Source organism: Pyrgilauda ruficollis, unplaced genomic scaffold (assembly GCF_017590135.1).
Source record: "Pyrgilauda ruficollis isolate IOZ18807 unplaced genomic scaffold, ASM1759013v1 scaffold178, whole genome shotgun sequence".
NCBI lineage: Eukaryota > Metazoa > Chordata > Aves > Passeriformes > Passeridae > Pyrgilauda > Pyrgilauda ruficollis.
Window position 1 is genome coordinate 410,645 of NW_024516764.1, and position 25,301 is coordinate 435,945.

The 25,301-nt window shown below is 37.7% G+C and overlaps 1 protein-coding gene across 4 annotated transcripts in view; it reads left to right on the top strand.

Annotated features, from left to right (window-relative positions):
• The window catches only part of CTDP1 (CTD phosphatase subunit 1), a 94,022-nt gene that overhangs the window by 31,839 nt on the left and 36,882 nt on the right, over positions 1–25,301 (top strand). For 2 of the 4 annotated variants that reach the window (XM_041464302.1, XM_041464305.1), the window contains 3 exons: positions 4,173–4,314; positions 6,596–6,826; positions 12,610–12,775. In XM_041464302.1, the coding sequence (XP_041320236.1) occupies positions 4,173–4,314; positions 6,596–6,826; positions 12,610–12,775 (539 nt within the window). Of the gene's footprint in view, positions 1–4,172; positions 4,315–6,595; positions 6,827–12,609; positions 12,776–18,424; positions 18,501–24,702; positions 24,721–25,301 lie in introns of those variants that run through there. The other 2 variants (XM_041464304.1, XM_041464303.1) reach the window with 2 other exon arrangements.

Consider the following 25,301-nt stretch of genomic DNA (forward strand, 5'->3'; position numbering starts at 1 on the left):
CATAAACCTTGTTATGTTCCTTCCTGAACAGATGAAAGACACTGTAGTTGATTCTTGTATTGAGTTTTTGCTGGTGGAGCAGATAAAGCTGTTCAGATCTCTCAAAAATTATTGTAGTGTGGTAGGAATGGAAATACATCCATTTAGGCGACGAGTTTTTCTTTTATTTTTCAAAATATATTTGAGTCCTTGCTATTTCCTACTCCTGTGATGTGTCAACAGCCATTTTTCCTGAAAAATATGTTCAGGGGCTGTGTCTTTAAAAAAAAAATGGGTTAAGCATTGCTCTAAGCTTGGCCACTCTCCAGGTAAGCCTGTTGTGCAGAGTTAAACCTGAACTTCAGGCATAGCTTCAGAACAACACGTCTGTCACTTATCTTAGGTCAGTGTTCTTGAAGAACAGGATTTGATTATAAATCAACATCTAGATATAAAAATTATCTGAAGAGAAATAAACTTTTAGTGATCAGATTTTCCGAGCAGTGTCTGGCAGCCTAGTTGTAAACTGCCATAAGGATATGTTGATTTTGGTGTGTTGGAATTAGGAGAAAGTTCTGCAAGTGCTGCTGGTGATCTCTCCCCATCGTGTGCTTTGGTTAGTCGTGACACAGCCTTGAGCACTCACACTGAGTTCTGCATGGGTGAGGTTGAATCAGAGGCCACAGTCGGCTGAGCACTGTTTTCAACAAGTTCAGAAGTAGAATTGATGAACACCTTCCCCAACTTTGAAATAACATTTTCTGATATTATTTGCTTCAGACAGTATCCATCACAGAATAGATGTGATAAATTTGGCCCCCAGTTGCTTCATGTGGAAAAACTTCTGTGCCTTTTTAACTTTTTGGAACTATTTTAGAATTTGAAGTAGGGGAAGGTGATTAGATGAGAACAATGCAAAAAAGTAGTCTGGAAGATCAGTTTTTCTCTAAGTGATTTTCAGCTCAGCTGGGTAATTCAGGTGTTTTTAGCTGCATCAGAAGTACTGTTGCTTGGATGGATTAAAATCTTTTTGCTGTTTTGTCTTAATAAGTGTAATTCAAAAAGAAGTTACACTGGGGAAAGGGGGAGGAGATAGCAAACATATTATCACAGTGCTATTTCTCCTCCCAGTTAAATCTGTGTTTCACCAAATGTTGCTTTAAGTAGATTGTACATGTGAAATCTTGATTTGTGAAGATGTCAGCTAGAAATAGAAAGCTCTCCCCAATAGGACACACTTGTGTTTGCTCATGTAGTTTTCAGTATGCTGAAGTGTGCCACTGCACTTTAGAAATGGGGAGGAGGCAGAAGCCTTGTTGTCGTGGAGGTGAGAAAGGTAAGACTTTTGACTCTTGGAGGTGGGTTTGGTTACACACCAGTCTTGTGTCACCAGCTTTCACAGAATCCTAGAACATTTAGGTTGTTAGGGACCTTAAAAACCATCTAGTTCCAGTAGCAATTTCATACAAAATTGTGCTATTTTGGCTTTCATGTTTAAGTTTCCTGTCACAATCCTGTCGACTATAGAAGAATTTGTATAGCTCCTCAGCATACATCCAGTATGAAACAATCAGGTATGTGTGAATGCAGAATGTGGGGGTGGGGAGGAAGTGGCAGCAAGATGAAACACCTGACATCAGTGCAGAAACATGAGTTTGAAAAACAGTTGGAGAAAGTCATCTCCTCATGTAACTTCACAGATTTAACATGAGGTGAAGGTGCAATTTTACAGTTTTGTCCATGTTTCCCCCTGATGAAGTCCAAAAGGAGAAGCACAGTCCCATCTATCCAACAGCATCACTACCTCTGGTTAACTGTTGCGTGTGCTTACTAGTGAAACCACTGCTATTGCGTGTGGCATTCAGTCAGCTCCAGAGCTGTTATGTGCAGCACAGTATTGCCAGCTGTGTCTGATATCTGATTCAGTATTTAATAACAGGCACAGATAACTAAACTTCTGTCAGACTTCTTGCTCTTGTTGCTTTTTTTTGCTCTGAAACTCTTATGCTTATGAACCTGATTTTAGCATCCTGTTTATAACAGCTGTCTTCTTGCTGATTTGTTTTTCTGATGTTTTCATTCCTTTTCTCCTTTATTCTCAAAAGAAAGCATGTCCAAGCTAAGCCTTAAACTTCTTCAATCCTTTTTCTCCCAGATCTCCTAAACTGATTCTCTTTCAGAACCTTTGCTTTATTTCTTCTGAAATATACCCTGTGTATAACTTAAATACAGGATTGTACATTACTATTTCTAACTGGAGGTATTTCTGCAATTCCTATTGAGGTTAATTAAATATTAATATCTCCAGTCAAAGCTCCTTCTGGCACTGTAAACTGGCTCATTTCCAGCAACTGTTGCATGAAATTCCTCTCAGTTGCTTTTGTAACTGATAATTAATTGGAAAACAGATTACTTAAATCAGGGCATGTATGATTTCAGGGAGTACATTGACCTCCTTTATTAGGGTTTTATGTTTTAGCCAGTTAAAACCTCTTGGACTGCAGAGGTGTGCTGGGTTTAACACAGTTGCAGTTCTAAAATTGTTTTCACTGAATCTTTGTTGGACAGTGGTTTTATTTTTATTACGTGGCATAAATTAAAATATGACATTCAAATCATTAGAGGTTTGGACAGGACGGTATCTTGAAGTATTTTTTTTTTGTGTTTGTGTTTATCTCGGATTCTTAAGTTAACTTTTTTTCAATTATACTAGTGTGGAGTAAAGCTTTTTATGTACAGCTCTTACATCCTGAACTATGCAACTGGTTGCATTTATACCTGAAAAAAGAAGAGATATATTTGTCCACACAACATTGTTTTCTGCTAATCTAAATCCAAGGAAAAAGCGTATGTGTATCTAGAGAAAAATGTAGCCCTACTCCTGTATCTATTGGGTTTGGGGTACAAAAGGTAGGGAAACAGAGGCTTTCAAGAGTTTCATAAAGGACAATTATCTCCTGCCCTTTCTGTTTATTTAGTCATTTAATCTTACAGATGACTTAAACTGAGCTGTTTAACCAACTAGTTAGGTCAGTCCTCAAGTGCATTTCAGTTCATCTGTCTATCCCAGTGGATTGTAGTTCAGGTTGTACAAAGGGTATTAAATATTTGAGATTAGCTGCTTTGTCTCATCTTCAAATTATGTGAAGAAGCATGGGTACTTCAAGATTTTAATCTAAATTGAAACAAGTAAAATCATATTGTTAAATGACAATCATGAAGATGAAACTCCAGGGAACTGTGATGAAAACATCAAATTAATTTACTGTTCTTGCTTGCTTGTCAGAATTGTTCTGAAGCTTGATTTTTTTTTTCTTCTGGAGGCTTCATTGCTTCATTGTTCTCACATGTGTGAAAACAGACAAGGGCTCATATTATTAGGATTATTATATTTTACTTTGTTTCTTTAGCTGTTGTTAACTCACTAGTGTTAATGTTTTTTTTCCCTGATCCTCCTCCCCATGCCACTGGTGTGGTTGGAGGAGTCAACAAGTGGCTGGGATTAAACCACAGTGCTGATTTTGGTGCTTTTTGGCAACTTTATAGCAACTTTACTGAGTTTCTCTCTTGTTCTGGCATCCCCAGAGAACAGAACTGGAGATCAGCTGTTACTTGCAAGCTGCACTGTTACTGGTTTCATCTGGACTGCATGCTAGCTTGCCGTGTTTAACTTCACATTCTTTGTTCCTGTTTCAGCACAAAGGAATTCTATCCCCTTTGCCTCCGTCTTTGGTAGATGGAGGTTGGGTGGGTGACAGCCTGTTAAAAGGTAGAACAGAGGGCCATGTGTAAAAAAGTTAGTATGATAAGTTAGTCAGTCTTCAACAGCATTGAAAATGCTTGGGCTTCTTGGACTACTAACAAATACAAGTGAAGGAGATGTTATGCAAAAGTGCACTTGTGTTGTTTGTTGGGCTAACATGTAGAGAAGATGCAGAGATTTTCCGTACAAATCTTAGTGGGCTACTTCCATGGTGCCAGTTTTTCAGAAAGTTACCTTCTTCCAGCTTGAGTCTGAGATACTGCATCTTACTCACATTCTCCCTTTTATTAGATGTGATTGTTTTGTTGGGCTGGGGAGGAGCTTTTTTTTCTGTACAATTGATGATAAAATGTTCTTAGTTTTAACTATACACTGGTTTATCTTCTGTGTTTCTGGGAACACTGTTGTGTTGTGTTTGACTTTGTAATAGGCACAGAGAAAGTACGGCAAGCTCAGGACTGCAAGGATCTCCATGTTGTAAACCCTGATTGGCTGTGGAGCTGCCTGGAGCGCTGGGACAAGGTTGAGGAGCAGCTCTTTCCCTTAAAGGATGACTACATCAAAACACACAGGTAAGTGCTATGCCTTGAAAGAATAGGGGCTATGAAAACAGGTTATTCTGATTTGTTAATAAATTGGTTTCTGACAAGTTCAGATGCTTATAGATTCTATGGAAGAACTCCCTGTTTTTTCCATTTCTCTTTTGCTTAAACAGAAGACTGTCAAGGGGTCAGGAGGCAGTTCAGTAACTAGCACAGTCAGGAGAAAACTTGTGGTAACATTACTTTCTTTAGCAGTTACTGTTGCTAGCTCTTTTACTTTGGAGAAGTTGCCCTTTTCAGTTCATCTATAAGCCTCCAAATGGAGGGAATGCCACCAAAGCATGGGATCATTCATGCTGCCAAAAAGATTACGTATTTGACTGCATGAAGAACTAGTAAAGTATGGCATTTTTTGGTAAAATTTGGTAGTGATGGGAAAGAGAGAAACAGAAAAATACCATAGAAAATTCCAAGAAGAAATGGAAGGCATGAAGACAGGAGCAAAAACTGGAAGAAAGGGACTAGTGAGAGGTGGTTTTGGGATGATAAGAAAGTACTGAAAGAGAAAAGGTAAAAAATTAGTGCACTATAGGGTGACAGTAAATAGAAGAGGCAGCCAAAAACATTATCAGTAAAGAGGAAGTTGGACTGTTGGACAACAGTCCCCTGCAGGATAGTGGACTGGCTAAAGTAACTCATGACAAGCTACTCTCAAGCCAGCTTCTGCTTCTTGACTTACCTGTTTGGATATACCCACATCTTGCAAGCCTAACAGAGGATCTTCCCTTCCATGATTAGACAGGAAGCAGCATAGCATAATGGGATTTCTGTATTAAAGTGATACTGGTATGACTGACTGTTTAGAGATTTACATTCTACTTACAAGATGCCCTTTGAGAGCAGAACATGGGTGTGTTAGGCTTTGAAGATACCAGAAGAAGAAACATGTGGAAGTGAGGTCATTTATCAAATGCGACACTAGGTTGAGACACAGGATCCTGTAAGTTGGGAAATGACATGTAGCCTGCTTATGGCTTGACTAGGATACTTAGTATTTAAAAAGTACTATCAAATGGTTTTAAATCAAACTTTGGAATATTTGCGTTTTAAATCGAACTTTGGAATATTTGTGTGGGATGATTAAATTGACACTGCTAAGTTTGCAGTAGAAACCTGGGCAGTAGCTTGTGAATGGTTTTTTTTTGAGGTCTGCATGAGTGTTAGTCTTCCTCCCTCTCTTAATTTACTGTTCCATTTTACTGAAACATGATGATAATTTTTCCTTCTTCTGTGTTTCAAATACAATACCTCTTAATTTCATACTTCCCCCCCACACAAGCTTCAGTCAGTAAGATCTCTATCTTGATGCAAGTACCTTTACTTTAACCCAATATGTATAGCTACTTTGGAAGAGATTTTCTCTTTAATGAAGCTGCTTGAAATAGTGATTGCAGGTCCAAAGCACATACAGACTAGGGGAGGGGAGAAACCTGAGAAAACATTTGCATGTAAAATGAACTTAAGATACCAAGAAGAGAATAGGTAAACTTAGAATTGGTTTACCGTGTTATTGCTACAAGACTACTTCAGAAACATCCTTAAAAGCATCTGGTAAAAACTCCAGTTTTGTGTCACTTCTAGTATTTGTTAAAAATTAGTTTAATTTTTTTTAACATAGCATTGCTTTCATGGGGCATAACATGCTGGTTTAGTTGATAATTTTTTTTAATTATTCAATTTGGTTGCTTTTTTTTGTGGAACTTCATCACAATTATATAGTATGCTATAATGGTGATTCCTGCAGACTGATTTTTGAATGTTTCTGCTGGCACTTCTAAAGTTATGTTTTTAAAATGCATCAGGGTGATCATAGGCAGTTTAGTATTTTAAAAAATTAGTTAGGATGGCTTGCAAGTTAATACTATGTGTTTATCTTCTCTCAGAGCAAATAGAAAGATTGGTACAATAGGCTGCTTTTCTCTTTGTTGCAGATATGCAGATTATCATGCTTTGCTAATTGTGCTGTTGTTACTACCTGGAAATAATTTCAGTAACTTTGTGTTTAGACAGATTCTAAGGCACGCTTATTAATATTTTAGTAATTTAAACATGACATGATCTTGTATTTGCAGTTTTCTGTTTTTAAATTCAGTGGACTTTAATGAGGTGGAGGAGAAGAAACGTTTCTTTCAAGATTTTCCAAACCATTTCCCTCTTCTGCTTTAGAAGAAAGGGGAATGTTGTTCTGGTTAGATAGTTCATTTAAATTTCTAATGCAGTTTTGTTTTTTTTTCTGAACTCCATCTAACAGAGAAAATAGCCCTGCCACGTTTCCTGATACACCCAGCACATTTCAAACTGCTCTGTTTCACCCAACACCCATCCATCCAAAGTCTCAAGCTGGTCCTGAAGTTCGAATTTATGATCCTAACACTGGAAAGCTGATCAGGAAAGGCACGCAAACATCTGGGCAGTCAATGTACATCCAGTCTCCAGCTCCTCCCATCACTTTGCCAGTCCACGGTGAACACTCATCCTTCAGGTACCTAAAGCATAGCCAGGAGTCACACTGTCTACATTTTTAGATTCTGTAGTAAACTTACTGTTATTACCTTTCATTTTATTAAATTGGTATTTTTGCTTTACTTTGCTTGCTTTATAAAAAGTCAAGAAAATAAGCAAAAGTGAATAATCAGCTGAAGTGAAGTCAGGATGCTACAACTCCAGATGCTTTGTGCCTCACTGAAGTGGAACTGGAAACCTTAGACCAAATAAATTCAGTGTGTAGTTTGTGTAGTCTAAAGAATGTTACAGTAACTGATTGGTTAAGTGAGGCAGCTTGATGTTTCTTAAGGAGTCTTAGAATACTGGACCTTTTTTGTTAATAAAATATACCTGATAGCATTTAGTTCTTCCTTATAAAGTTTTCCTTTTCACCTAATTCCTTCAAATGGGTCATTGACTTTGTTTTTGAAGAATATCAGAAGTGATGGAAGAGGTGTGTAGCTAACTGAGCATTGTGAAATAAGGCCATATGGCTGAGTGCTCATTACTAATCCTTAGACCACTAAGGCAAGGCACTAATTGTGGAGGAGAAAGAGGCAGTCTGCTTTTTGAAGTACAAAGGCTAGTATCTATCTGAATTTTGTCAAAATTTGTGTTAAGCTGCAAAAACACCCCTTGTCTCTTAAGGATGTTTGAAATATCTAGAATTAATCCCCAGTTATCTAAATAAAAGATCTGACTTTTTGGAATTCTAACAAGCTCAGCAAGGCTTGTTCATTCCACTGGTGAAGAAGCATCCAGTTAAAGGCAAAGCTTTTCTTTGTGAAGTGCTATCTGTTTGTAGCCTTTTTCTTACTTCAGCTTTCCTCTTGTTCTCAACGCAGGTTTTTTGAGTCTCTCTTGTTTGTGAAGATGTCCTGTTTTCAGTTCCTTTTTAACTGTGTCTTTCAAAGTCTGTTTTAGTTTACTGTGACATGGTAAATGAGCATTAGAATCTTTAAATAATCAACACAGCATGTATCCAGAAAGGAGCTGAAAAAAGTTTTTGGGTTTTTTGGTCAGTTATTGTGGAAAGGAATTTTTCTAGAAATAAAGCTGGGAAGGCTTTACCTGTATATAATTGTTGTGACACTTGTAAGGTGCTTCAGTGTGATGGGTTATGTTGATATTAAGACATCATTGAATGCTTTCAAAAGAAGAGGTTTGAAGGGTTCCCCTACCTTTGTCAACAATTTGATTAAGAGTTTGTCCACGCCTAAGCCTATTTTTCCATAATACTGAGGTGCTTCTTCACTTGAGTATCTTATTGAAAAGGAAAAATTATACTTTAGGTGTCCCCTTAGTTGAGTTTCATAGAGCTTCTGACAGGTTTTGAGGGTGGAGTGAGGCTGTGTGTCCTTTCTACTCCTATCTTTTATTTCAATTCAGTGGGGATTTTTTCTGACTCAGTGCTCAGAATGGAGATGTTTTAATCTGACTGTGAATCCAATTACTCCGTGCTGCAACTTTACCCCACAACTAAGCAGCTGTAAGAAAAGAGATGAGCATAAGGTCTATGCTGAGAAAAATTATTTTCATTCATGTTTCCTGTTGATTTTATTCTAGTGGTGAAGTTGGTGACCTGTAAATGCTAATCTCTTAATTGGGACGCATGTCTATTCCTCAGGGCAGTTCCAACTTCTTAAGATCCTGAGGAGCATTTTGGCAGAATGTAGGAGAAAAGCAAGGCCGTTTAAATACCACAGTGCAGACAGAGCAGGAAGGCTGTGAAGAAGTAACAAAAAGCTGAATAGAAGCAGCTCTGCTGTGTCTTCACTGAGGAAGAGCTGAGGCAATACTGTGAGCTTTATCTTAATGCATACGTCAATGATAGCTTTGTAGAAAAGCTTCACATCTGCTTTAAAATTTGATATAATACCTGTCTTAAGAAAAAACTGCATTAGTGCAGCAATTTATTGGTGGAGGACTATAGTTTTTTTTGTCCTGACAGACTTAATGTGCTGCCTTGTTCACATTCTACAGAAGGAGGGGAATATTTGTCGCTAAACCACTGATTTTTAAAAGAGTTAAAGTTGTTGGCACTCACAACTGCTCCAGTTGTGGGTGGGTGTAGTCAAAGCCTCCAATAATTTTCTTTGATAGTTTCTCAAATCTTCATCTGATTCTGAATTTCAGATAGTGGGAAACAGAATTGCACTGCTATGAGTGAAAGCCCTTGGGGATGTGGTAGCTGCACATGGCATAGCAATAGTTCTTGATGTCTTAGTCTAAGAGGAGACCTCCTTGTGCTTAGGAGAGAACCTCTTCCTTGCAGGGCTGGTTATTGCAAAGGGCTTCAAGTTATCTGAATACCATTTCATAAGAACAGTTTCAGTTCTCACTGTCTTGGGTTTCAACATTTTTTGTTTCTTTATGGGATTTAGCTTGAAACATGATTTAAAATTGGATACAATTAGTTTAAATTTTTACATGCAATCTGCAGTGAAACTGTCACCAGTGAGTTACAGATGGTTCAGTTAATGTAGTTAACATTTCAAGTAACAGGTTTTGCCATTGTGCGCAGCTCTGAGACTTGAGTACCCGCTTTTTTATCATGGCTGTTGCAGAAGAGTGCAAAAAGTTTGCAGCTGTAGTAAAAGGAAAGGGAATGCAACGCTGCTCAGGGGCTGGTGGTGGCCAGCAGCTCTTCTTTGTCTGAGAACAGGAAGGATTCGTCTCTAAAAATAACCTACGTGTCAGAACTTTGACATGCCTTATGTATCTCAAGGATTTGTATTTTCATACAGAAACAGTATTCTACAAACACTGCAGTAAACACTAAAGTTGTAATGGATCATGTGACACGTATTGTAGTGTTGTTCAAAGTAATGTAAAAGCTAATGGCAGCTTGGACTAGAATAAAGAAAAAGTTATACTGCAAATTACATTTTAGTGTACACTAGTAATATGCTAACAGATGAGGCAAGGCTTAAAATATGGGTGTCATTTACATGTGAGAAGTTAAAAGTGGCACCCTGGTTTACAATAATGCTAAGATGCACCAAATGCTCAGTTTGAAGAGGTGTGTCAAGCAGATGTTGGTGGCTTAAGCCATACTTGAAGATCTGTAGAAATTAATTTCACTTACAACATTTTTGTCTGAATTTATGTGCTCATAATTACTGTTTTTCCTACTTAGTGTTATCAGTGTTATTATGACAGCAAAAATATGAAGTGCCAAATTGAACATGTGACTGGTATTTAAATATTTTTAACGCTTCCATGATGATAATGTTATTTTAGCTTTTACCCTGATGTATCAAGGAAGGTGCTTGTTGCTTCTAGCAGTGTTGGACCTACCCTGCATATACATCCTTGAGCATCTAAGACTGGCAAGCACCAACGAACCTCTGCAAGGTTGAAGATGGTGTTATTTTTTAAAAAGTATTTATGAATCATATATAATTAGAAATAAATGTAAATTCCTGCATTTTCATGTCTTTAATTTTTATTCAACATAGACAGCTGAAAATGTAAAAGCCTAAAAAATGTTTTTGACAAAATAAGAATGGCTTACAAACCTTTAAGAAGAATTTATTTCACATTGCTTTTGGAATGCTTTCATGAGAAGGCCCAGTGTTTCTTATCTAGTAGCAGTGGGAAAATACTGGAAAAAACATCTGACAGAAACCTTTAAAAGTTATTTATACAATTATTTTCCGGCTAATACTTGTGTGTAATGTAGTCAAGTATGATTTCACACTCTATTCTACAAAAGGAGATGTTCTCATCAACCATGTGACAATGTATTCTTAAAAAATATGCTGGATTTATTTCTAGTCTAAGAAAATCTGCTTGGCTGTCATGCTACATATAACTTCTCGGCAATTCTTGGACTGGTCAAGCTTGTCATGTTTTTATTAAAGTTGTGTAAGATGTCTATAGCTTTTGTTTTGCCAATCTCTGTTTTGCTAAGACTGTGAATGGCATCGCCACCTTTCCTGCCTAGGTTATATATTAAAAAGGCAAGGAGAAATCATACTTTAAAATAACCTTTTGGAAAATATAGTGCAATGCCATATTATTTTTGTCATCTACCTATGAAAATTACTGTCTGAGAGCAATTAATTAGCAAAAGAAAATAGTGTGATCTTTAAAATAGAAAACATAGTAGAGGGGAGAAAAAACCCAACCCAAAAGCTGTTAGCAGTGGTGAGAAAACAGCAAAAAGCCAGTTTGCGTAGTTCATTTTCACAGCATCCAAATTGTTTAAGCTTCACAAGAAATTCTTCTGTACAGGAGTAAGAGACTACAAAGGGGCACATGTCTACTGTACTGCTAAGTTGTGCTGTGCTGCTGGGGGTATTCTGCAGCAGATAGTGCAGGTCTGGGTATCGTAGCAGTGGCTCGGCTCTTTTCCCTCGCAACCTCCCATTCAAAACAAGATTTCAAGTTTCCTACACCTGTCCGTGGGATCTGAGAAGAGAGATGTGTATTTCCTAAATACAGGCTGTCAAAATGAGGAAAATTGACAGCTTTGTAGGGCTTTCAGTTTTCATGCATTCTGGAATTTAAGTACTGAGATAAAAAAAAACACTTGATATTTAGATAACCTTCTTAGGAAGTTGTCAAGTTCACCAAAGGAGAAACAATTTTTTAGGACATTACCTATGGCTGACTGGATTTGCATAAGTTAGTAGTTGCTTTTTTAATGGGGACTGTTGCTCTAAAGCTGATTCTTGTAAATCCTGGCTTGATGAAAATTAGCCATTCTGCATAAAAACTCTTGTCTGCAGAGACTACACTGTACCTTTTTTCAGTCACAGTCATTCTCAAAAACAGGTTGATGGTCTCTTACCTGATAGTTGCATCTTGAAACTGTGATTTCAAATACAGTTGCTTTTATACCTGCTTTTCATAGTCATTCTCCAAACACACAGTCTTATGGCTAACATAAATATTTTGTGGCCCATGAGCTTTATGACCTTTGAATTGGATGCTGGGTGGTACTGAGCTGCTGTAATTTGTTCCAGGAGGCTAATATAACAGACCAGTACTGTAGTTGATCTGTATTGTATAGTAATTTTAGCTTCTAGAAGTCTTTAGTACTTAAAATAATAGTCACAGAAAAATTTACCCAAGGAGGGTAGAAGTCTCCTGCTGTTGTTATACATGTAGTCTCTCTTTTTATTACTATCATAAAGCAATTTCCATGAAGCTATGATTATTTTATCCATTTTAATGAAGATTTTGATATTCCTTTTTGTTTTAATTAAGTACAGTAATTAACAATGTAACAGAATACAGACTAAAAGAAAAAGCTACCATATTTCAATACACTAGCCAAAAAGAAATATTGATTGTTTGCATCTTATCCAGGCTTAGCATGTGGGAAATGTCTGAAGACTGGCACTGCAGAAGTGCTTTCTACATGCAGAACTCTTGTCTGTAGGGTTGAGAAATAGAATGTCAGCATTGCTTTGTAATAATAAATTTGTCAAGTGGTGGAGAAACTCCACTTGTGCAGAAATATTAATGTATTTTAAGGACAACGCATCTGCAACTACTGGAGCTCTTGGCAGCAAGAAAGGTTCGGTGGTTATGTAAAAGAACAATGCGAAGGCAAGAGAGTGAGTGCCTTGTCAAAGGTAAAATAAAATCTTTAGCTGTCAGACTGGAAATAAAAGCATTAATCAGGAGACTTGACTGACCTGTTGATGAATGCAGAGCTTTATTAAGGGAAGTTGTAGATACATGGCAGTCATAAATTGTTTATAGGATTTTATTTGTAGCTGTGAACCAAGTAAATCTATCTGATGTGAGACCCCTAAATTTTTTCAGAGTTGTTCAGCCACATCAACAGCAGATGTTTGAAGAAGATGACCTACCAGCAGGTGAAAATGAAGAGCAGCCTGGTCCATCTAAGAGGAAACGCCAGCCAAGTATGTCTGAAACAATGCCCCTGTACACTCTGTGTAAAGAGGATTTAGAGAGTATGGATAAAGAGGTAAGCTTAAGTAATTCTGACAAATTTTTAACATGACATAAGTTCTGACTTTCATTAAATTATGCATGTATGTGAACTGACCTTGTATGCCACTACAGTAACTTTAAATAAAAGCCACAGCAGACAAAAGTGCAGCTCAGGCTAAAATGCAGTTATGTTCTACAAAGCAGATCAGAATACTGTGGTGTGTAAGTACACCTTTACAGTAGAACTTCATTTAAGAATAGCTTTTTCACATTAAACATGTTATCGAATTTGCTCTGTAAATAGCTTTGCCATGTGTCACTTTAGAGTTGTTTTGCTTTGCTTCGTTTTTACAACAAATCTCAAAAAACAATGTGGACAAAAATCAGTGGTGGGATGGGAGAGAAGGGGTCTGCAGATGTAAAACGCACAAACTGTATGGAAGATTGGGGAGACAAATGACAGCATGGGGCCTCATTTTCTACAGACATGTAATTGCAGTGTTGTTAAGTCAGAGGTATAATTGTTTTGCAGGTGAAGGGAGCTTTCTGTTACAGAGTGAGCTGCATGTCTTTCATACAAAAGCACATTATTTGAAATTCATTGTGAATCTCCTTTTCACTTAACATTATATGTACTTTTTTCGAATGAGCCACCATCTTACATAATATTAAATGATACATAGAAGAAAAATTACCTATCACTGTGCACCATGTTTTCATGTTATCCTTTATGTGACTTCAGTATAAAATCTAGTGACCCTGGTGCTTGAATTCGTCTTCAAGCTTAGATAGTTCATTGGGGTGGGGACAGGAGCATATAACTTGCCATGTTCTTGGCAGTAAGTTCATCCCAAGGTTCTAGCTATAAAAGGCTTTGAGCTATCTTCAGAAAATTTAATAAAAGTATGAAAAGGGAACTGCATATTTCACCAACAAAAGAAAGAGACTTTATATATACAGTACAGGGTAAATTTGTGATGGACTTTGGAATGAACTTTAAGCTGGTATTCTGGGGAAATGTCCCATAACTTGCAACTGCTGGGATGATCTCCTTTGAATTTCAGGTAACTTCAGGCTTTTAACTTTACCTGGTAAACTTACCTTGGAGTTGACAACTTTTGATTTCTGTTGCTTTTTGTTCTGAAGTATTTTGCCCATTTTATCTCAGACTTTCACAGAAACAGTATTTCTCCTTGTCATGATACCCAGTCTCTGAATCCATCTGTGCCTTCCATCTCTATTGTCAATAATACTTAAAGACAATTGATATTATGGGTCACCTTTATGATTTTATGTACTAACATTTTTTTTCTAATCATGTGGCTTTTGAAAAATATTAATGAAGTACTGATGCAGTGTGTGCACTGAGTCAAAAAGAAGTGTGCATGTTTTTCAGATCACTGCATAAAGTATTTACTGTTCTGTTTTTAAAGATACTATTTAGGAACCTTCTAAAAAGTCTGAATCTTTTGGCACCATTGGTTTTGTGGTTGGTTGTTCTCTGCTGCTACGTTTACGACTAAATAAATTAAAGTTTTTCTACTTCTCTTACAACTAGAAACATCTTAAATTACAATGATTTGTTCTTAAATTATGCTTTTGCTTAAGCAACATATTGTGCTTGGAAACTAGACTACATGAACTTCAGAAAAAATAAGCCCAAATTCCAGTGACTCTTTTTTTCATTGTTGGATTAGCTTTGGTTCCGGGAGTACGATTTGAGGTAAAAGTTGCTGCCAAAAGTTTTCCCTTGTGCCAAGTCTCTGTTCCTTGGGCGGCTGAACCAGTAGGGGGGTACTTTTGGGGTTTGTTTGTTGCAGAAGCAGGATGGGATTTTTCTGGTATTTTAGCTTCCCAGTATGATTTTATCAGGGATTAAATATTAGCACTGAGACATGGAGGAAGGGTGCACACAGAGCATATATCAGGCAAGTTGAACTGTACATGGTAGTGCCAGCAGACCATTGTCTCCTGGAAGCTGACTATAAAAGGCAAGGAAAACTTGGGACTGCTAGCATCACCTTAGCAAAGGTGTTGTGTTCACATAGAAGAAATGTAATACAAGTAATTAAGCAGGATTTTATGGCGTTGTGTGGGAGTACACTTAGGAAACAGATAACGTGTGGTAATGTAGTCTATAGAATATAAAAGTTTAGTGGAGTGTACACAGTAGAGTCTGCTGTCAGGAACATTATCAAATAAAGTGAAAATAAACTTAGTAAGCCTTGCTAATGGGGACCCAGTTCACTTTGGTTGCACTGTGACTGCTTTAACTTCCATAGAAAGGTGTTTGCCCCCACCTCATTCTTATCAAAACGTGTTAAAAGGTAAGAACCTTTCTGGAATCAGATTGTCACTAGGAGATGTGGAATCAGATTGTCACTAGGAGATCTGAAATTTCTGCTTTTGCCACAGAAATGCTTTTGCTTCGTTTGTATGTATTCAAGTGGCTATGGCAGCCACAAGAGCTGCAGCTGACTGCAGACTACCTGGACAGAGCAAGGGAGTCTGTTCCAGTCACAGCAGTAATTTCTTGCTCCACTTCTCGGGTGCTCATGCTGAGGCTGTTTGGGTTAGGAGTATGTGGTCCAAGGAGAGGGAAAGCAAGTTGCAGTGGGACTTCGCTGCAGTCCACTGCAGCCACTCCAGGCTCAGCTGTCTCTGCCCTTAGCCACTGTTGGTAATCATGGGACCCTATGGCAAGCCAGATCAGGGAGCTGGTTGGGACAAGAAAGACCATTTCCAGCTTCCAGAAATAACCCGCTATTGCTGCTGCATGAGTGCTAGTGCCAGGAGCAGGCAGATGATGGGAAGAGCTGGGAATAAGAGTGAAGGCTGATGCTTTAAAACTGCATCCTCAGTATTTTTACTGAATTCTCTGACAAATTCAGATAAGATCAAAAGCAGTCTTTTAGCTTTAGGGACTGGGATTTTTTTTTTTTAATTAAGTAGGAAATGCAGGCATTCATATATACTGTTTCTATGGGTATAACTAGCAATAAATAACTCCTTTGCAGTTAACATCTGAAGAAAGTCTTGCTTTTTCTCTGCAAAAATCTGTGAAAGGCCATACAACCCCAGGTAGTTTATATGTGGGAGAGTTTTGTTGAAAGTATCAAAATGGAAGCTGATAAAAAGAATTTAATTATTATATATTCCCAAATTAAATCCCTCTCTTTCCTTAACCATTTGAAAGTGTGTTTGTCACTTTTCCTAGTAAAAAAGCTGTAGCTCTTCTACTGTTCCATTGGGAAGAACCACTGTGGATAAGCATCTCTTAAAATTTGATCTTACATAAATTTTTTTGTCTTCTATTTTTTCAGTTGCAGTTGTGCTATGCATACCAAGTAAATCAAAGGAAATTAATAGCATTTCAGCTGTTGGGTTGCAGTTTAAGGTCACTTAGCCTTTTGTATCTTTTTCAGTGCCAAAGATCTGGGAGCTCAGGTCCAATGGTAGCTTCTTTTCCCTCTGACATGAAGGACTGTTAGAATTTTAGAAAAATGGAAGCACAAAAGTGTTCAGTGTAATAGAATTGCCATTCAAAGGGCAATTGCCAAATCAGAGTACGTGCATAATGAATGTATCCCTACTTGGGAAATGTGCAGCCTCCTGGTGCTGCTGCCTCACAGTCGAGAGAATGTTTTCCCCTTTTTCTGTACTAGCCTGACAAAGGTGCTTTCCAGCTGATTGCTGCTGTTTGTCTCCATTATGGGATGGTAAAGGCAGCAGAATTAAAAGCTGCCAGTCAGATTAGCTTGTTTATAGTCACTTATACAGGACTGGATAATTTTTCTTCTAAATAACTGGCTATCTCCTATATAACCTGCAAAAGATCATTCCATAAAAATGCTATTTATATAGAATTGTATCTAATATGCTGTAATCTTCACCAAAGAAAAATCCTTAAAGAAATGGTTTCCATTCAATTAAATGCAGTCAGTAACTAACTAGAAGCCTCTTGTCCCTAATAGTTGTTCCAGGATGATTTTTGTTTTCTCAGGATCAATTCTATCACTTTACAGGAAGTTGTCTACCTTTGCTTTCAGTAGCAAAGGTAGATAGCTAAGGTGCTTTCAGTTCTGTAGCAGAAGCCTGTCCTGTAGGGAGAAGAAACTCCTTCTTGGGAGTTGGGTTGTCTGCAGCTCTTCTTTTTCCCCATTTCAGCAGGAATGGATTCACTCACCTGCAGGAGCCTTTGTGATTTGCTTGCGGGGGGGACTGTGTGTCATTGTCATCCTTTGCCAGGGATAGTTGGAAGCTCCTGACCTACCAGTCACTACAATGTTGTGTGGATCTGCTGTAGTTTACTAAGGAAAAAAAAAAAAAAACCAGAAAGTGGAATCCAGGCTTCAAATGACTCTTATTTGTTTCCAAAAATAAGATGTATTAGCTAAACCAAGTTGCGCAAAGGAAGGGAATGATATGCAAACCACATGAAGGCGTACACGTGTCTTTCCATTCATAACAGGATGCCATGCAGCTCTCATTCCCAGAGGTTACTCATGGATCATCTTGTGAGCTTATTTCTTCAGAGCTGATTGCTAGTTCCTTTTCATTAGGAATCATTTTCTTTGAAATTTGTATAACTAAATTATATTTGGAGAGAACCTTACGACTGGGGTAGCATTATGCACAGTTATTTAGTGAGGTTGATCTAATCCCAACAGTGTTGTGTCCTATGTGTTATAAATAAGCTGTTTGTTTTTACATACCGTTGCTTCCTGATGGACGTTGACTTTGCTTTTCTGGAAAATGCATTCTTTCTTCATGAGTATTTGTTGCAGACTCAAAAGGTGATTTTTAGCCTCATGCATCATGCTAGCTTCTTTTAAAAATGGAGTCAGCTTTATGTAGTCTTAAAGATTTCCCCTTTTTTAATAAATGTCCCTTTCATAATTACATTGACATTCTTGTGTATGATAAATGACTTGACCATGAAATAAGTAAACAAGGTCAAGAATTTTCATTCCTCTCTTCCTTTTGGCTACAAATTATTTTAATCTGTTCCTTCTAGAGCAATGGCTGTCAGTACAGTTCCCTTCTGTTATTTTTCAGGTCCTTTCTAATTCACCAGTCCATGTAAATAGTAGAAATGCATAGCAAGAATCTAAGATGCTCCATTTGTAAAATGTCAGTGATGAAGAAAAAAGAAATTACCCTGAGCTGAGCTCAAGATCCTGCTCTCAATTGCTCTTATCTCAGCTGCTGCTACAACCATGGTAACAGTAGAAGGCAGATAGCCATAGGTCTTCATATGTGTCAGTGCTTTCAGGACCAGTCCTCGACAGATGCCAGTAGGGGTTTCACCAGTGGGAAGAAAGTTGAAAAGGAATTTTCAGTAAGGCAGTAAAATTAAACAAGTTGAGTAAGGCAGAAAGATTTCTGTCTGTTTTGCAGTACCTTCCCATCCGGGATGGCCCAGGATTACTAATGTTCTGGAACAGCTGTGCACGCATAGTTTACTAGCTGTACGATGCTTAAGCTTTTGTGTTTGTTGCTGTGGTTTGGTCGTGGTGTTTGAGAATAGCATCTGTGTCTTGTCAAGTGTCATTGTCTCTGCCATCTAAGGTAAAATATTTTGCTGGTTTAAATTCCTCTCAGTTTGGGACTTGGGACAGGGGAAGAGAGGGAGTGAATCTGATACCAGTCCGACCTCTAGTTTTCCCATCTCTCACTTCAGTTAGTGGAGCTGCAGAGATTCCTACCATCTGGTTGGGACATGTGGTCAGCAGCTGCAAAGTGACCACATTGCAAAGGTATGTTCTGTGCATGAGTGCATTTAGGTATAAAGATTTTTCTTGAGTGGGAATTGCCTAATGAGCTACTTTCTCATTAACATGGTTCTGTTGATTTGGGACGTATTCTGCGCATTCTTTTCCTTTAACTGAATTGTAATTTATATGTCATATACAAAGACTGAAATTGCAACATTCTGCTCTTACATAAGGCCACTTATGCTCTTACATTTTGTCACTTTGCATTTTGCTTTTATCTAAGCAAATTTATCCCTTAATTTCTGGTTTTTATTTCACATTAGTAACTGTACCATGCAGTAAATTAGGAGGGAGTATTTTTCTTCTTCAGATTGTTGAAAACTATTATCTCAGTAAGTGGTTAGCCTCTTGGTTAGTTAAAAAGTACTAATTTAATGTGGAGGATGTGGTCTCTAGAGCAAATAATAGCTGCCTAGGCTCCCTTGGAAAATTATCTTCCACATTAATGGTTCTTTGAATTTCCACAACTACGTTTCTCATACAGATTTTCTTGTTTGACACCTTAGCACGTACTGTGTCATAAATTGTACAGATGCTACATTTGGTTAGCTTCTTATAAATTGTACCTTTTTTTGAAGGAAAAAAAAAAAGCCTGTGTGTGTGCTTGCTATTGTTAGTGCTTATCATCCAAGTCCCTTGACCCTTGGAAGTGATGAGGTCTTGCTTTGCAGTTGTCAGACAGCTTTCACTCTAACTGGACTTGTAAAAACAATTAAAAACTATTAGTGAAAGTATTAGTGCTGCTCTTCATTGAGACAGTAAGAGACTGTTGTGAAAAGGATTTGCTAAAGCATCTTCTGATATCAGCAGACCTGAGGAGACTCAGATTGGCTGGTCTCAGTCCATTGGTGCTTCCTCATGTTGTTTCCTTAATGACAGCCCTATTGTCACCTTCCTGCACATGCTGACTCTCACATCCCTGCTAGCCCCCATGTTCAACAGATTTTTGTTTTCTCTGTGGAGTGCTTATTACCAAATGGCTTAACCCAGCCAGACTACATGTGCTGCTTGCATTCTTTCACTGGGAGATGAATTTTCTGGAGGGAAATGGTGAGGGTGCAATGCTAGGAATCAGGTTGCTGGTTTGTCTTCATGAACAAGTGATGGCTGGCTGATGAATCAAGAAATGTGATGTGGTTTTTTAAAGAACATCGCTTAAAACAGTTGTATAAGAAGGAAAGTATATTTATTGCTGCTCCCCTGTTTTACAATTTTGACATTCACTGTTCTCTAATATGGTTAAATAATACAGAAGTAATTGAGCATTAATGTTAAAGCAATTATTTCACCCATATCTCATCGGATTAGTAGAGAAAACCGAGTAAAGTTTTCCAATACTATTTTTAATAGTTTGACAGTGAGAATCAGCAGGATAGAGTTAAGATACAGGTACAGTGCATTGGAGAGAAAGAAGATGAGCACTTAAAAGAAGCTGGCCATCAGTAGTTTGTTTATGCCTATGTTTTGCTTTGAAGAATTTTCTACCAGAAAATGGGAACTACTCTGAAAAGCAGCTATGCAGAAGATGTCAACACCTTTTTTTTTTTTTTTTTTTTTAGGAAATTGGTATTGGTCATGCTTAAATTGTAAATCATCCTGACCAGAAACATTGACACTCTGATTGTTATTCACCTAATAGAAAGAACACTAAAATATATGTAGTGTAGATAAGGCTAGTGAGATTCAAATGGATTATCAAAATGTGAAACATACATTTGCCTATTTTTTCGGTCTGATATTTCTCTACCGACCATTAGTTTATGGACTAATTGCATAGAGCTGATTGGATGCTAGTTTTAAGAGGGCATCATGGTTCAAGCTTGCTTAGCACTTTCTAGAAGTGTTTGGAAAGAGGCTTTTTATGTAATACCATGTTTTACAAGGAGACAAGTCATTACCTAAATAGGAAAAGGATTTTTATCAAAGTTGATATTATCTCAAGTAGGCAATCAATTGTGGATCACTTCTGTTTTTCTGCACAGGTTGCTTAGAAAGTACTATTTAAACACAATTTTTTTATGTACTTGGATGTCTTATTTTCATTTTAGAGTTATTTTTTTGAATTTGTGTGTCATGAGAAAATATGGGAAACATACTGTAACCTTTTGGCATTCAGATGACACATGGTATAAATAGCTGCATTTTGTAGATAAAAATGGATACTACCTGTATATGTAAGAATTAGTTTAATGGCAGTCATGACAAGTTGTTAATTAAAATATAAGACTTTTGAGCAAAATGAACATGATCAATCAAGTTCTTGGCTGGTGAGGCTGTTAGGGGGAAAATAAAAGAAAACATATCACAGAATAAGCTGAGTGGAAAAGGACCCACAAGAATCATCAAGTCCAGCTCCTGGCCCTGCACAGCACCATCCCTAAGAGTCACACCATGTACTCAAGAATGTTGTCTAAACACTCCTTGAACTCTATCAAGCTTGGTGCTCTGACCACTTCCCTGGAGAGACTGTTCCAGTGCCCAACCTCCCTTTGGGGTGAAGAACCCTTTTCGGATATCCAACCCAAACCTCCCCTGGCATGACTTCAGGCCATTACCTCCTTTTTATTGAGACTTCACTTCTATTATGCCTACTTTATTCATAAGCTAAGTACAAATATTTGTGCTACAATAGATATTAGTAATGGGCTGCACCAAGTGGACATCAACTAAAGAAGTAGCCATGCTTGCTTCAGCACTAACTTCTTTTTGAGGAATCTGATAAAACTCAATCAGATTGATGGATTGTCAGTAAAAAAACAGGGGAAACTTAGTCCAAGATTGGTCTGATGCCTCTGCCATCTTACATAGTCTTCATACTTTCCTGATTCAGTCAACAGTTGATTCAGATCCTCGGCCATTCTCCCAAAGGTGTTCACAGCATTATTTCATTGTAAGCTTGGGTTTTCAGGAGAATTGCTTCTTTTTCCATGTTGCTATCATTCTGTTAAGCATGAAATAAAAATTATTATGCAAATAAGGATAAATCCTGAGCTCTGTGATTCTGCAGATATGAAAGATATGAATGACTTCTGGCTTTTAAAATATGCCTGATTTTATAGCAAATGTGTTATTCTAATGTTACTCCATATGAAATGGAAAGTAGTTCTATAAAACTTCCACCTCTAGAATGTATATACAAGGTGTTGGTTTATTCTGCAGGGAAGAATGCTTTTTCATACATTCTGTGAAGGTTTTTCAACCGACTCTGGTAGTACATAATGTCTCTGCCCGGCCTTAGTAAGGAGAAGCTGAAAGCCTTTTTCAGCTGTTTGTTTACTCAACAAAATGGCACAAAACCTCTTCAAATAGAGTTCAATAACCTTATTTTAACATATACATCTACCTGCATATGCTAAATGAAATGCAGCTAGGCTGTCAACACTAATTGGCCACAGTTAAAAACGAGTTGTGTGAGCCATGTTAAACAATTTGCAAGCTGATCCCTCATAATTCTGAGCAGCTGCATAGAGGGCCTGATTGAGCCTCATCACAAGTCTGACATGTTTTAACATTTAAATTTGAGCTGTTACTCTCCATGAGGGATATTTAAAGGTGTCTGCTCAAGTCTGAACTGTTTTTGTCATAGCTGGTTGTTTTTTTTTTTTTTGTTTTATCAAGATCTTCTGATACTTGTATTTCAATGTACAAAGAAATATAGATATGCAGTATAGAATAATGTATGTTAAATGCTGTGAAGAATCTTTGCAAGCATTTATATAATGCTAGTCTGCTAGTAAACTTAATTTGTGGTTGAAATTCTGGGGTGATAGAAATACAAGTCCATTTTGGTAGCACAAAGGCAGGGTTATTTCTATATATAGCATTGAAGGACAGTCCTGTTTGTACCATTACTTTTTGATCAGCTGATCTTGATCAGTTACCATAAGGTGACTTACTGTTAAATTTAACTTATGCTTAATTGCATTTGCTTGCTTCAGAGACGTTTTCAAGGGAAAACATCTCTGCTTCGGTAGTCTTTTTTCTTTTAGGTACCATCTTCAGGCACACTGAATACAGCTACTCTGCGTGGTAGTCCTTCAGCTCTGAGTGTTCTAGCTCCTGTGTCAGCACCACTATTTCCATTCCATGTACAACTTTAACAGAGGTTAGGAAAAGCTGCAAAACTAGAGCCCCTATTGATGTACAAAACTCTCTGCAGCAATGAGTTGCGAAACAAATAATTACCCGAATGGCTGTGCTGCAGTAATTTTTTCATGGCTACAGTAGTGGCATTAATTTGAGATCTTGAGAGAACACCATTGTTACTCTGTATTCTTGTAGGGTTTGTATATGAGCTTGCACTTTCTAATTGCCATGGGTCACAGTCAGCTCTGGACAATATTCCCTGTCACTCCTTGTAGTAAATATGATGATACTGCTTTCTCTGAGATGAACGCAGACAGCTGCCTATCCCAGATACTTCAATGCTCCAACGTCAAACTTGCTTCATCCCGGAGGTATTGAGGACTGGGTATAGCTATCATACCATGATACAGAGATCATATCAGAACCTGTATGGTATTCAGTCACCTTAATATTGAGCTTGTTGTAGAAACAGACTACTCTTCAGCTGCTGGGCTTATCTTTCACTGTATTATGGATTGCTTCTGGGTTTTTTTCCTTAACTTACTCCATGCCTAGTTCTTGCTACTGAGTAGGCTTGCTATGGAGGATGCTTCCACATACACAGTGCTCATATTTCAGCGCTGCTTCAGTTAAAAGCTACATGCTTGTCTGTACGGACTCATGCAGTCCAATTGCCCAGTTCAGTAGAAACTGTTTCAAAACTGCTCTGTCTTCACTGTCATCCTTAAATTTCTTATAAAACCAGAAATAATTTTCTCCAGTGCTTATTATTTGAGGTGGTTTTGTTAGCTTGAGCACATTGATAACTATCTCTTGGTTCTTATGATAAACCAAGCTAATCAGGCTTATTGAGGAGGGAAGTTCACTGATAAATAATACTTCATGCATACTTCAGCTGATGTCTGCCAATGCTAAGTTAAAATTAGCAAGTCAAGGCAGATCCAAGCTGGCTTACCCATCTTAGGGGTGGGTTTGTTCATAGTCTGTGTGAATAAATCTGTACTGAACACAACATATTAGTGTTTTTATAGCAGTGGTTTTGAGCTAGTAAACTCTACTGCATTCCAGTTGCTCTACAAATCAATAGTTTGAGTTCCTTTGTAGCTGTGATAACTGCAGAAAGCTTGTGCATGCAGGTAAATGAAAGCAGTTTTTTGTCTGTCTTTTGTTCTCACCATAATGTTTTTAATTTCACTTAGACTGTGACTTCTGAACAGCTTTATATCCTGCTGAAAAATAAGTTAAGGAGTTCAACCTCTGAAAAGGAAAAAACCCCTTATTTTTCTCTGAAATATGTATGTAGTGATGAATATTCAGTCTCTCTAAGCAAAAGGTATGCTTTCAGTTAACCCTGGGATGGTGAAACCCAGCACTGCGCTAAGACAGAATATTGTTAAAACATGTGATAACAAGGATTCATTGGGAAAAAGCTTTGAAAATTGAGATGCAAAAAATGGGAGGGTGGCGTGCACTTTATATCAGCATCTCTTTTTATGCTTTTACGTATCTTCTTTTTGGAGTGAGGATTGCTTGGGTTCTTTTCATTTCTGAAATAAAGTCCATATTTATGGCTATTGTTCTTCAACATTTTCTGATCATGACTGTGCAATAAGAGTGTATTTCTGGTTGCAGCATTTCAGAAGTTTAGCATTTGCCTCTGAGCTGAAGCACATTTGCGCCTCAAAGGTAGTTTAAATAATCTGTAATTCAGGTTGAAGTGTTTGGAAATTGGTTCAAATCAAGTTTCCTCCCACTCTGTTTTCTCATTATAATGGAATAACCAAATGGGTTAAGCCTTAAATGCTTCTCAGCAGTTTTCAAGGATAATGTACCAAGTGTATTTGCAGGTTGGCTACACTATTAAGTAATGCCTTTGAGGATGACTTGAAAGAGAATATGTAGATTAGTGTCCTAGTACTTCTTTCATAAAAGCTGAGATTTTCTGTTTAGAAATGCAGGCTGCAAAAACCTGGATCACAGCTCATATTAGGAAAAAAAATACCATTTTAAACTCCATCCACCAGTTCAGCACGTATTTCCAGACAAAATAGGGAGTATATGATGAGAACTCTCCCATTCTCTTTCAAAAACCATTTAGGCAGTCTTCAAGTTGCATTGATGGAGGAAACTTGTCCATACCTATTCAGAGCTGCCTCTCTGTGTCAGAAAGAAACGTATCAGCTGGGCCAGAGTGCAGGTGAGTTTTAGCAGTAGATGACACTTCATCCTAGCTAGGTACCTAGGAATCCCATTGCTTACTGCGTTTGGGCCATCAGTATGCTGTCGTCTACAAAATGCTCATGGAGGGATCACTGCAGTAGATATGTTTAGCATCCATAGATTCTTTTGTGCTTTTAAGTGAAACTACATGAGAGCTGATACTGTCAAGAGGTCACTTGATGGTATTTTGGTGTTCAAAAAATAGTTGTAAAATGAAGTTTATGTCCAAAAAAGGCTTGCTCTGAGGGACTGATTAGAAGCAGTACAAGTGGACTAAGTATTTTTGTGCTAAATTGTATTTACTCAAATTTGTGTCTTTATATAACCTAAATAATATAAAACCAGGTTAGGAGCTTGGAAATTGTGTAATTCCTTGATAGTAACATACTGCTGTCATGATGCCCTCAGCACTTCATTAGCAGCTTCCTACTGATGCTTCCCCTTGGCACTGAAGTGTCAGAAAAGATCACTCAGAGC